This window comes from Hyperolius riggenbachi, chromosome 1, assembly GCF_040937935.1.
Source record: "Hyperolius riggenbachi isolate aHypRig1 chromosome 1, aHypRig1.pri, whole genome shotgun sequence".
Classification (NCBI taxonomy): domain Eukaryota; kingdom Metazoa; phylum Chordata; class Amphibia; order Anura; family Hyperoliidae; genus Hyperolius; species Hyperolius riggenbachi.
In genome coordinates, this window is record NC_090646.1 from 508,356,879 (window position 1) to 508,369,945 (window position 13,067).

General features: G+C 44.5%; 1 protein-coding gene across 1 annotated transcript in view; it reads right to left on the minus strand.

Moving 5' to 3' along the window:
• Positions 1-13,037, minus strand: part of GLT1D1 (glycosyltransferase 1 domain containing 1) — a 143,111-nt gene extending 130,074 nt beyond the window's left edge. The window contains exon 1 of the mRNA XM_068271598.1: positions 12,813-13,037. Within this exon, the coding sequence (XP_068127699.1) occupies positions 12,813-12,880 (68 nt within the window). The 5' untranslated portion in view covers positions 12,881-13,037. The remainder of the gene's footprint in view (positions 1-12,812) is intronic.
• Between the last annotated feature and the right edge of the window lie 30 nt (positions 13,038-13,067).

Consider the following 13,067-nt stretch of genomic DNA (forward strand, 5'->3'; position numbering starts at 1 on the left):
TTTTAAAAAAAATTAACACACATTTACATTATAAATCTATTGTTTACCTCCCACCCTCCCAAAACTACCCAAATAAAATGTTTACTATAAAAAAAAAACCACTACAATAAAAAAATTAAAAAAAACATGTAAATATTTACCTAAGGGTCTAAACTTTTTAAATATCAATGTAAAGATGAAATATTTCTATATTTTTTTTTATTTTAAACTTGTAAATAGTGATAGATGCAAAATGGAAAAAATGCACCTTTATTTCCAAATAAAATATTGTCGCCATACATTGTGATAGGGACATAATTTTAACGGTGTAACAACCGGGACATATGGGCAAATACAATACGTGAGTTTTAATTATGGAGGCATGTATTATTTTAAAACTATAATGGCTGAAAACTGAGAAATAATGAATTTTTCCATTTTTTTCTTATTCTTCCTGTTAAAATGCATTTACAGTAAAGTGGCTCTTAGCAAAATGTACCCCCCAAAGAAAGCCTAATTGGTGGCGGAAAAAACAAGCTATAGATCAGTGCATTGTGATAAGTAGTGATAAAGTTATAGGCTAATGAATGGGAGGTGAACATTTCTCACGTGAAAACGACGGAAAGCGAATGGGTTAAAGGGAAGGTTCAGGGAGGGTGGGTTAAAAATAAAAATCAAATTCCACTTACCTGGGGCTTCCTCCAGCCCGTGGCAGGCAGGAGGTGCCCTCGCCGCCGCTCCGCAGGCTCCCGGTGGTCTCCGGTGGCGCGCCCGACCTGGCCAGGCCGGCTGCCAGGTCGGGCTCTTCTGCGCTCCAAGGCCCGGAACTTCTGCGTCCCACGCCGGCGCTCTGACGTCATCGGACGTCCTCCGGGCTCTACTGCGCATGCGCAGAACTACTGCGCATGCGCAGTAGAGCACGGAGGACGTCCGATGACGTCAGAGCGCCGGCGTGGGACGCAGAAGTTCCGGGCCTTGGAGCGCAGAAGAGCCCGACCTGGCAGCCGGCCTGGCCAGGTCGGGCGCGCCACCGGAGACCACCGGGAGCCTGCGGAGCGGCGGCGAGGGCACCTCCTGCCTGCCACGGGCTGGAGGAAGCCCCAGGTAAGTGGAATTTGATTTTTATTTTTAACCCACCCTCCCTGAACCTTCCCTTTAAACAACATTGAAATGTTATTGGACAAACCAGGTATCTGTTCAAAAACCATTCCCTTTCACAACATCATCCATGAAGTAATCAGTTCTGACGTAGGAGAGGCACCAGCCAGCCCTTTCACTGTGAGTACAAGCCACCCGACTCCATCAACCTCCTCTTTCAGCTGGTGAGAGATGAATACCTTTTGACCAGCACTTCAGTTCAGCAGTGACTTATCGATCTTTTCCTGCTCAATGAGTTGAAAAGCATTTAACCCTTCCCACATTCTTTATAAGAGGGTTCAATGAAAGATTATCGATAAGCCGTTTCTTACTGAAGTCAGAGCGATGAGAGCTACATGTGGCTTTTATAAACACACTAGTAAATGCTTTCTAACACATTAAGCTGGGAGAAAATTGGCAGGAAGATGAGACTTGGCTGAGCTGCAGAGGTAGCCACAAAGGGTTCATTTCTATAGAGGAATGGGTAAGTTAGATGACGTCTCTGTGTTGGGGAGCCATTCAAGCCATCCGTGCCTGCACAGTATTACAGACCCAATCAGGCTCAGCTTTTTCTGCTGAAGCCCAAGCGGGTCCATGTTACTGTGCAGGTGCAGTGATATTCGGGGGTCTCAGCACGTGAACCCAGAAGCTTCCCCCTCCCGAAGTAAGTATCCTAAGAGGAACTGTGACCAAAGATTGAACTTCAGCTCAATGAGTAGCTGATACCCCTTTTTCCATGAGAAATCGAATAGAATAGATAATCAGAGACATGGTTGATATTTTGGTGAAACCCCTCCCATAGTGTGATGTCAGGACCTAGGTCCTGACATCACACTGTGGAAGCTTTGTGCATTGTGTGAAATAACCGCTGTTTCTAACTGCCTAAGAGCCAGTGCACACCAAAAACCTCTAGCAGATCTGCAAAAGGCTAGAGGTTTTTGAAGCAGATTTCAGAGCGATTCTAGGCATGTTTAGATACGTTTTCTACACATGCCTAGCGTTTTCTGTAGTGTTTTTGGGTAGCAGATTACAAATATTGTTACAGTAAAAGCTGTTACTGAACACCTTCTGTAACAAAAAACGCCTGAAAAGCCGTTCTCATCTAGCGTTTTCAGAGCAGTTTTCCACTTTCCTATACTTTAACATTGAGGCAGAAATGCCTCAGAAATCAAAAAAATGCTGCAGCCCCGAGTTTGCGTTTCTGAAAAAATGAACTGCTCTGCTGTGCACCATCCCATTCACTTTCATTAGCCAAGCGGTTTTCGCCCTGCAAGCATTTTAAAAAACGCTCCAGAACCGCTCTGGTGTGCACCAGCCCAAACAAAGCAGTATCTTCCTGTGTGCATGTGTACATCTATAAAAAAGCAACCTATTAGCCTATCGCATTGTTAGGGTGTGGTCATAAATAATGGCAGTTGGTGCGGTCTGTTTTTTTTTTTTTCCCATGTCTGCCAGTAGTAAAGATGATTACATGCAGACTGATTCTGAATCAAATATTATGAACATTTTACATGGCAAATATCAATAATTTCTTGATCTCTCTACTATTGTTTAACTTTTCACTTTGCAAAGTATTGATTTATTTTTTTACCCTTTTTGTCAAAATTCCTCTTCTTGCAAGCCTCACAGGTTTGCTTTACTGGATATTTTTTTTATTATTACATTTCTGCTTTAAATGTTACAGTTTCCAGAGATACTAATGACGTGGTTTGTAGTAGCCTTAGGCAGTGCTACACACAGATCCTGTTTGAATTCTGCATAATTGGGAAGAACATAAACAGCAACAGGCTCTTCATTTACAGTTACCGGTATACAAAGAGTGTTGAATATGGCAGTACATTAAGTGGAGTGTGCTGGAAAACAGCAGGGTGGGAAACTCACTAAAACATTCATTCCCCTGGCTACAAGTCATGTTTTTTTTCAGATGGATTGTTCTTCTAAACCAAGCAATAAAAAGCAGTTCCCCCAAACATATATATATATATATATATATATATATATATATATATAAATATATATATATATATATATACACTAGTAAAAAGTCAGCCTGTTAATAACGGGTGCTAGGTCACAGCCCGCTCCCCCCCCCCCACCCCGCAATGCAGTACTGACGACTCATTACACACACACAGACACACACACACACACACACACACACACACACACACACACACACACACACACACACACACACACACACACACACACACACACACACACACACACACACACACACACACACACACACACACACTAGTTTGGAGGAACTGCTTTTTCTTGCTTGGTTTATGATGTTTATGTTGGGTCCTCCATTTAGATACATCTCAAATCCTCAGAGGAAATATTTCCTGTTAATTTAGACGGGAAATGTCTCGGGCTCAAAGTTAAGTTGATTAGGATTGTTCTTCTAAAGCTCAGCCCACTGCAAAGATCTTAGAATTAAACAGTGTGGCTAAAGAAGAGAAACCTTTCCTCTGCCGGCAGGAAGTAGTTGCATTTCCTCAATATGGACAGAGACAGCAATAAAAACATTGTATTCTTGTCCTTGATTGTCAATGAATAACTACAGAGGGCAGTGAGCAAACCAGCACTAATCATTGCTTTTAAAGTGAACCCGAGGTGAAACCGAACTGATGAGATCAACAATTATATGTATCTTCCTACTCCTAAAAATTACTTTTTTTTTAAGTATCCCAGGGTTTTCCTTTCTTTTTAAACATTCACAAAGTAGTTTAAATGTTTATTGTTTCTAAGCAGTAGCAGTCTATTAAGTGTCCCAGAGTGAAAATACATGAACCATTAACCTTATCCTACCTCTCCCCTGTCCTCAGAAGTTATATTCTGCTAGGAAAACTTTTATGGCTGTAATCTGCTTATCAGTGATGTTTACTATATTCCTGACAAGGTACCAACAAGACAGAAGCTGTCACTTCCATGTCTAAAAATTAACTCTTTAACCCCTTCCCGACTACCTAACGCCGACGGGCATCGGGAAGGTGGAAGCCCCAGGACCGCCTATGGCCGTAAAGCGTCAAGTCCTGGGGCGGGGTTTTGCAAGGGACCGTGCGCGCATCTCCGCTTGTCTACCAGCTGTGATCGCTGCTACCAGACCTTCAGACGGTGAAACTGCCATCTATTTACACTGCACAGCGCTGCGATCTATGGCAGTGCTGTACTGGGGACAGCCGTGACACTCGGCTGTCCCCTGGAGAGGCTAAGAGAGCGATTGGCTCTCATGGGCTTATCTACATCCGTTACACGCGCATGCAAATTTATGCAAAGCATTTGAGCGTTGAATACACTATAGTCATGTATTTTGTGTGCATACTATAACCTTACAGCCAAAAAGTTCCTATGCGCTTAGGATATAAAAAGAATTGCAAACGTGGCGTCTCACTACTGCTGTGTTCACAATATTGTTACATATATAACAAGAAAAGTCTGCGGTCATAATCATAAGCTAGATACAAAACGTCTCACTATCCTTATACAGGTTGTCCACAGACCATCCCGATCAGGATTCCGTGTGTCTTTTCACTCCAGAATGTATCAGCCAAGATGCACGTCATATGCAAAAAAGAGAGACACAGCAAATATAGTGCAGTGTTCTCCCCAGGCTCTTTTAGCCGGGCGCTCCACCCGGCTAGTTTTGGTGACCACCCGGCTGTCATCGGCTCACCTCCTCCTATGCTGTAAGCATAGTTGCTCACAGAAGCACCGGCCCTGCATTCTCTCCTTTCGCCCCACCCGGCTACTTTTACATGCCACCCGGCTACTATTTCATGCCACCCGGCTGGAAAACAATTCTGGGGAGAACACTGTAGTGTATAACTGCATTAAACTGGGGAATCTTCCAACACCTCTCCAAAGTGTCACGTTCCGTCACCTCGCACACTACACCAACTGTGCCAGGGCACCCCCTAATGTGCCCGCACTCACCCAAATACCCTCCAAAGTATCCGGAGGTGGGAATGAAAGCTTTAGGGGTTAGAGATAATCCGCAGTTCAAGATATCCACTAGAGTTCCGATATCAGCACTGTAACTAAAACATACTATAATAGTGTAAAACCAACAAATTTAATACATAGTGAAAGTAATGTACTCACAAGTGGTGGGTATTTCACAAGCATATATGATACAGATGCAGACCCCGGGCGACTGTCCCGATCACAGCCGTCTCAGACCCACGCTCTCTTGCTTGCCGCTCCGTGCGCTTCCGAACACTCTGTCTTGCCTGCTGGTCACGTGTGCTGAAGCTCCGCCCTATGCATTTTGTCAGGGACTGACTTATCATGCGAGAGAGCGTGGGTCTGAGACGGCTTTGATCGGGACAGTTGCCCGGGGACTGCATCTGTATCATATATGCTTGTGCAATACACACCGCTTGTGAGTGCATTACTTTTACTATTTATTAAACTTGCACAGTATGAGTACAAGGTAATGCTTAGTCAGTCACTGGATGGGAGCATGGAGTTAGGCAAGTTAGGTTCACTCAAATGCATGGCATGGGTGCACAGTAATAGAGGTGCATGATCAGGTAGGACACAAAAGGAGTGAGGACCCTGCCCAAAGGCTTACAATCTAGAGGGAGACGTAGGGACACGAGAGGTAGGGGACCAGAGTTCGGCTGTGGGTTTAGAGCAATTGTGAGGGGTGGTAGGCAAGAGTGAAAAGGTGAGTTTTGAGGGCCTTCTTGAAGGTGTTGAAGGAGGGGGCTGCCCTAATGGGTGGAGGTAGGGAGTTCCATACTGTCGGAGCGGCTCTTGAGAAGTCTTGGAGGCGTGCATGGGACTGGGTGATGCGGGGGACGGTCAGGCGAAGTTCATTGGAGGAGCCCGGTTGTGTGGCTTTGCAGCGAGCCATTAAAGCTGCAGATCACAAATTTGTAAAACATAGCCTGGTCACTAGGGGGGTGTAAGCCTGTGGTCCTTAACCACCCTGGCGTTCTGATTAAATCGCCAGGGTGGCTGCGGGAGGGTTTTTTTCAAATAAAAAAAAAACTATTTCATGCAGCCAACTGAAAGTTGGCTGCATGAAAGCCCACTAGAGGGCGCTCCGGAGGCGATCTTCCGATCGCCTCCGGCGCCCAGAATAAACAAGGAAGGCCGCAATGAGCGGCCTTCCTTGTTTTGCTTATATCGTCGCCATAGCGACGAGCGGAGTGACGTCATCGACGTCAGCCGACGTCCTGACGTCAGCCGCCTCCGATCCAGCCCTTAGCGCTGGCCGGAACTTTTTGTTCCGGCTGCGCAGGGCTCAGGCGGCTAGGGGGGCCCTCTTTCGCCGCTGCTCGCGGCGAATCGCCGCAGAGCGGCGGCGATCAGGCAGCACACGCGGCTGGCAAAGTGCCGGCTGCGTGTGCTGCTTTTTATTTGATTAAAATCGGCCCAGCAGGGCCTGAGCGGCGACCTCCGGCGGTGTTGGACGAGCTCAGCTCGTCCAGACCGCTCAGGTGGTTAAGTGGTTAAGGCAGCAAAATAAGGCAAGGAAAACAGCCTGGTTATTAATATGTTTTGTACTATACATACACATGATAATCTCATCATATCACATATCGCCTTGGGTACACTTTAAAGCATGACATAACTGTAGCAACAAAACCAGCCCTACAGTTTATCAAACTGTAAATATCACTGATGTTTTTGATCTCAAAACATATTTAGCACAACACAAAACATAACCAGAATAAAACACAGTACTCTGTGTAGGCACTCTAACAGAGTAACCAAGCAGCTCAGGTTGACCCAAAACCACTAGGAAAGTATAGGAGACTAAAAATGACCGAAAAGCCCTCCTACTAAAAAAAGCAATGCTTAGTGTGGTTTGTCTTCTTAAAACAGAAGGTACTTGCAATAATTCAGATTTAAAGCAGATCCGAGATGAAAAACTAACTATGACAAGTAACTTGTCTATATATCTTATCTAAAGTTTACACAACAAATATAGCTGCAAACAGCTTTAATAGAATATGATTATTTCTTCCTGTGATACAATGACAGCAGCCATGTTGTTTGTAAACATTACACATAGACAAGCTTATCTGCATCTTGAGCAAAAAAACCTAATCCCACCTCCTCCTCCCCTCTGCCTCTGAAATCTCTGGCTAGTAATACCTCCCCCTCCTCCTGCCCAGACTGAGCTCCCATGAGCCCTTGCCACTGTCTGAAAGTGCCTTGGCTCTCTGAAAACCTGTGGGCGAGGCTTGTTTAGTTTATAGGGAATAACAGTATTAAAACAAAAACAAAAAAGTATTTGGCTTGAGGAATGCCCTATAAACAATAGGAAAGGAACCCAATTATGCAATGTGTAAAAGTTCATCTCGGATCCACTTTAAGTGTGAGACTGTGGTTACCCACTGGCGCTATTGCAAACAAGTCAAAGGTTTTCTACATGACAAAATTGCGTGCTCTATGAACAGTGACCCAATACTGTGTGTCATTCAAGATAAGAGACTCGGTGCTCCTCTAAAAATGTTTCTTTCTGAAACACTCTTTATGGCAAGACAAGAGGTGGCGTGCAGTTAAGATGTGTCAATAATGGTTTGCCTTACGAAAAGCTAGTTTAGGCCTTTTTAGTTTAGGCCTCTTGCACACAACAAGCGATTCCGATTTTTCATACGATCCAAAAAAAAAAAAGTACGCATGCTGCTCTGTTTTTTAAGCGGAATCAAAACTCGGATCGTATAAAAAAATGGAATCGCATGTAGTGTGCAAGAGGCCTCGTACACAGAAGAGCTTTGATCTGTTCCATTATTATTATTATTATGGCCAACACCTCACCTTCCCTCCCAGTTGACCTCAAATAGCTGCACTAATATGTGTGGCTCTTGTTATTGATAAATGATAATGCCAAAATTGTTATTATGCAACTAGACGTTTATAACCTGCACTTATGTTTATATGAGAATGCACAGCGTGGTATGCTTTGTGCTAGTATTCAGAAGTACCGTAGTTTGTATGTCAATGTAAGACAATGCACTGTTTCTTCCTCTGTATATGCCTTTTTTCACCTTAATAAACTTGACTTTTGTTTACAAGAAAAGTGTAGATTGCCCTGCTGCCCTGCTAAGGGCTCGTTTCCATTTAAAGCGCAGAGCCCCGTGGCTCTACCGGTCACTGCAAGCAGGGAGGCGGGGCTTGCGATTCCATTCATTACTGAATGGGATCGTGGGCTAAAACGACCCGAAATACAGGCGACCATGCACGGCGATTCAGCTGTGAATCCCAGCGCATGAATGGAAACGGCAGACAGTGCAGTCAATGCACTGTCTGCTGTCTCTGCGATTGTGTTTCCATAAGCGCACATGAAAGCACGCTATATGGAAACGAGGCCTAAGCCTCTGTATCCAATAATCTTAATGTGCGTACACACCCTTGGTGGATGTCGCCCATCAGAAATCAGGACTCAATCCCTTTGGGTGATATCGCTGGGCGGTGCTGTAATGGCGCTGGACAGTTGTGTAGCTGATGACGCGCTGCATTGGTATGTGGGGAGGCAGAGGGTCGACAGAGCGGCCCATGCGTGACATCACACAGTGGGGCGGGGAACAGCGTGAATAATGGGATTGGCCGTGGGTGGGGGCGAGTTGATTCGCCGGGTGGATCGCTTGCACGTTGGGGGCCACTGTATACACGCCTGATTACTGGCTGAGGCAGTCGTTATCGGCCGTCTCAGCTGACTAATCAAGCGAGTGTACAAGCCTTTAGCCATACACCCTGAACAAGCGTGCAGGTCTTTTGTTTTTGACTAAAACCTGACTAGATCAGGCACATGCTTATCTCAGGTGTGCGATTCAGACACTACTGCAGCCAAAGATTTTAAGTAGGACTGCCAGGCAACTGGTATTGTTTAAAAGGAAAGAAATATTTGTTTTGGTGATAACCATAAGGAGCCACCAGATCGCTATCAATTCAGATGTACTTTATTCATACCAGTCTCAATGCTGGGGATTCGGTAGTATTGTACAACTCAGGTAAACAGCAGAAATGAAGGCTTTTATCAGCCAGCGTTGTTTTATGCAAAAATAAACAACGGATCCTATCCTCAACACACGGGTTGTACAGGACATGCTGCGATGGCATTGGATATCAGATAAGGTACAGCCATTGTCACAGTCAAGTTCTCAGCACGGTGACTGTGTGGTCTTGCCCTCTATTTTCTTTTCTTACTGAAGGTCAGTCACTTTACAGGCAAGTACTCTGGGGCGCTTCCTCTTTTCAGCATTGCGTACTGGTGTTAATACATGTGTATTTGACAAAACAAGGCATTTCAAAACACTTTGAGATGGTGGAAACATAAAGCCTAAAGTGGTGATGATAACATTTTAACTGAAAAAAAGGCAAAAACAAACCACAGGCTAGCAAAATGCTGCTTTTTTCACTGAAGGCTTCCGTAAATGCTTCAGTCTTGTTCCACGTAAGCACATGAGGATGCAGTTACTTCCCTATTTCTGCTCTGTGAAGTGTACACACAACCTTCATGCTGCAAGTAGTAGCAGGGCTTCTGTGTTTGCAAAGTGTAACATATGAATGAGCTCTGGATTAGCTGTTGAGATACCACATTATATAGAGGAGTAAAGAGCTAAGAAACCGCTAAGTAAAGGAAGAGAATGCCACTGAGCACTGGCTTTACTGCAAGGGTAAAAAACGAGTTATTTTATTTATGGCAGCCCAATATCAATTTGGGAAAGAAAAATCTCTAACTGCGGGACAAAAGAAAGCACCGCTCCTAGCTTTTCCTTTTTCTGCAGGGCAGTCCCTCTTTGAGAACCGAACCCCTCTGTCCTTTTCCCCCCCTCATATTATAAAAAAATGAGTGCTCAGTACACTTTGTGTGTGTTCACCCATGAAGGGAGGGCACCTTCACAATACGACTATCAAAGCATATATGCCAAGCCCCAGGCGTCCCATGAACATTTATCAGCTCGTATTTTGTAATAGAAATAAAGGTGCAAATATGTTAATCCACTTGGTGGCCAATTGACCATCTGAGGCAATAATTGTTATCGAATCGGATGAAAATTGGTGCCACCAATGCCCATTCGATGATGCAACCAATTTTGGGTCGAAATTAGTCATTCATAGATGAGGGGGAATTAGTCAGGCTAAACTCCCTAAATACATACAGGGTGCATTTCTCTTTGTTTTCCTTCTGTCCTTTGCAAGAGGTCAGGTCCACTTTAAGAGGAGCTTGGTAAGATGTGCAGGAGGGTCCTGGACTGTGGACCACTCTGGACCGGAGGATGGTGTGGAAAACATCTGGAGGATCTGTAAGTATTTGATTTTTGACCCAAGTTTCCTCTCTGGTTCACTTTAAACTCAATAACTTTTGCCACTTTGTAATTCAGCTTTCCTGACTGACATTTCAATTAAAGGGTACCTGAGGTGACAATGAATATGGGCCATATGCAATTCCCTTTTTCTCTTAAGTTTTCTCCTAGGTGATATTTTTTGAGATTTGTCAGTAAAATGCCGTTTAAACCACCAGCAAACAAACAAATAATCAAAATAATGTTGCTGGTACTTTTTCACCTATTTTTGGTACTTTTTCCATTGCAATGTGCTGAAAAGTTAATTTAAACTGAAGATGAACAATTAGCTCCTGAGAGAAAACTCGGGAGAAAAAAATTAATTGCTTATGAGCCACGGTGAGATAAATGCGTATGTACAGTGCCAAGCACACAAATAATTAGGCTGTCCTTTTTATTTTCTTTTAGTACCTCAAAGAGTTAAACTTCAGGCATGCAAGTAACAGTTTCCATCTTGTTGGTTCTTTGTCATTATAGCATAAGCGGTCCCTCACTGATGCAGAATTACAGCCATAAAACTTTTTTTCTACAGAGAAAAACTTCTGAGAGCAGAGGATACATAAAAAAGTTCAATAGTTTGTGTATTCTACTTCTGGGAAACATCATTGATCAGAGACCATAAAACATTAACAATATTACTTTGTAAATGTTTAAACATAGAATAAAAATAGGATATCTTTAAAAAGTAATTTTTAGGAGTAGGAGGATAGATACAACTGTTCTTATAAGTTTAATTTCAGCTCGGGGTCACTGGTAGCTGGATAAAGTACTGGCTAAGAGCACCACCAGAATTGAAACCTTGGCTCTTCCTGTTCAGTAAGCCAGTACCTATTCAGTAAGGAGTCCATGTGTAAGACTCCCTAACACTGTAGGGCGGCCTACTGACCACGCCCTTAGTGGCTGCAGCTCTCAAGCACTTTGAGTCCTACAGGATAGGATGCATAGCACGACTTTGCCAAAGTATCAGGCCATTCAGCGGAGGACCAAAAACCTGAAGTGGGCTGGAGAAAGTCCCAGGGAAGTATAAATCCTCAGACACTATTTGTCGCAGGTTCACTTCAAGGCTACATTCACAGTGGTGTGTTATGGTGTGGCATAACAGCCACTTGGTTACGTGGCTTGCTGCAACGCGCCACGAATGCAAAGTTCACAGTGTGGCAGAATTAACGGTGTGCGGCATAAGTAGTTACTAGAAAACAAGCACAGTGACGGTGAAGCATACTTATCATTGACTGTATGCTTCACTGTATGTGATGCAACACATAGAAAATGTACACCGAAGCTTTCTTGTTCCATTGTGTTCCTGCTGTTACATAACACAACACAACACCCATTGTGAACTAAGCTTCACTAACAACTTGATTATTTAAGGTTAGTCACTAGCTGTCAAGTGGTTTTAGATGCATTCAAAGCTCCAGTTCAGCTTTTGTAATGGTAGCCATATACTACACAATTTTCTTGACCCATTAGACATTTGATTAGACAAAAAACGTCTAAACACCATGTTAAGCCAGGCATACACGGTGCGTTTATGCGCCGGTATCGAGCCGCTGGCTCGATGCCGGAGCGTCCCCGCTCGACCGCACGGATCGATTCCCGCTCGTCCCCGCGGGTGCTTATCTGCCGCTCGTTTTTTTCTATTGTCCGCCCGCGGGGATCAAGCGCAGAATCGATCCGCCGTGGTGATCGGACACGTCAGATCGCAAATAAATAACGTACCGTGTATCCCCAGCATTAGTGTTTGAGTTTCACATCACAATCGAAATACAGAACTGCAATATTGGTTCTTGGTAGATGTCAATCGTAATGTCATCGCAGTGCCAATCAAAAACAAAGGTGTACAGTGCACAGCCGGATTTAAGGCCGGTTCGCACAGATGCTTGGCGGCGATAACCGATAAGCATCCGGGACGATTGCGCAAACACGGCGTTCCGTTCCCAATTTACCACGTCATTTCAGGCGAAACCTAGAACCCGCATGCGGTTTCTAGGGTCGATTCACCGCCGCCTCATCATGTCCCCCACCGATCGCGACGGGACGCGGACGATTGCCGCAGAAAGCCCCCCAAGCGTCCGTGTGAACCTCCTTAATTCTATCTCCAGTAGAGGGAACAAGCAATTTGTATATTTTGGCAATGTTTTGAAAACTGAACTCACCATGTAAGGATAAACAAAAAAAAAAGTGAGGGGGGAGATTTTATTATGCAACTGAATTGTAAAATAAGAGTACATTTTTCTGAGATGGTAAATATTGATAAGTGTGTGTCACACAGGCACACACACACACACAACATGCAGTCATGAAACACGTAGAAAAGACAATCTGTAGCAGCTTCCATAGTGTTATTAGTGATGTGAATGGGAGGCTGCTGCTGCTGCTGCTTACTTGATTCTGAGTGCTGTGGTGGAGTTGCCAGTGTGAGCTCTGAGGCAGGCAAGGAAGAGGATTCTCATAGCTGGCAGTGTCACTGTGCCACGTCTCTGCTCCTCCAATGTAACACCTGCAGCCCATACATGTCACACTCCCAGAGGAGGAGTGCGGGGGAAGGAACAGGCGACACACACACACCGATCACACACCTCTCTCTCTGCTACATGGCATGCACTCCAGCCTTCAATGCAGCCCCTCGGAAACTTCATG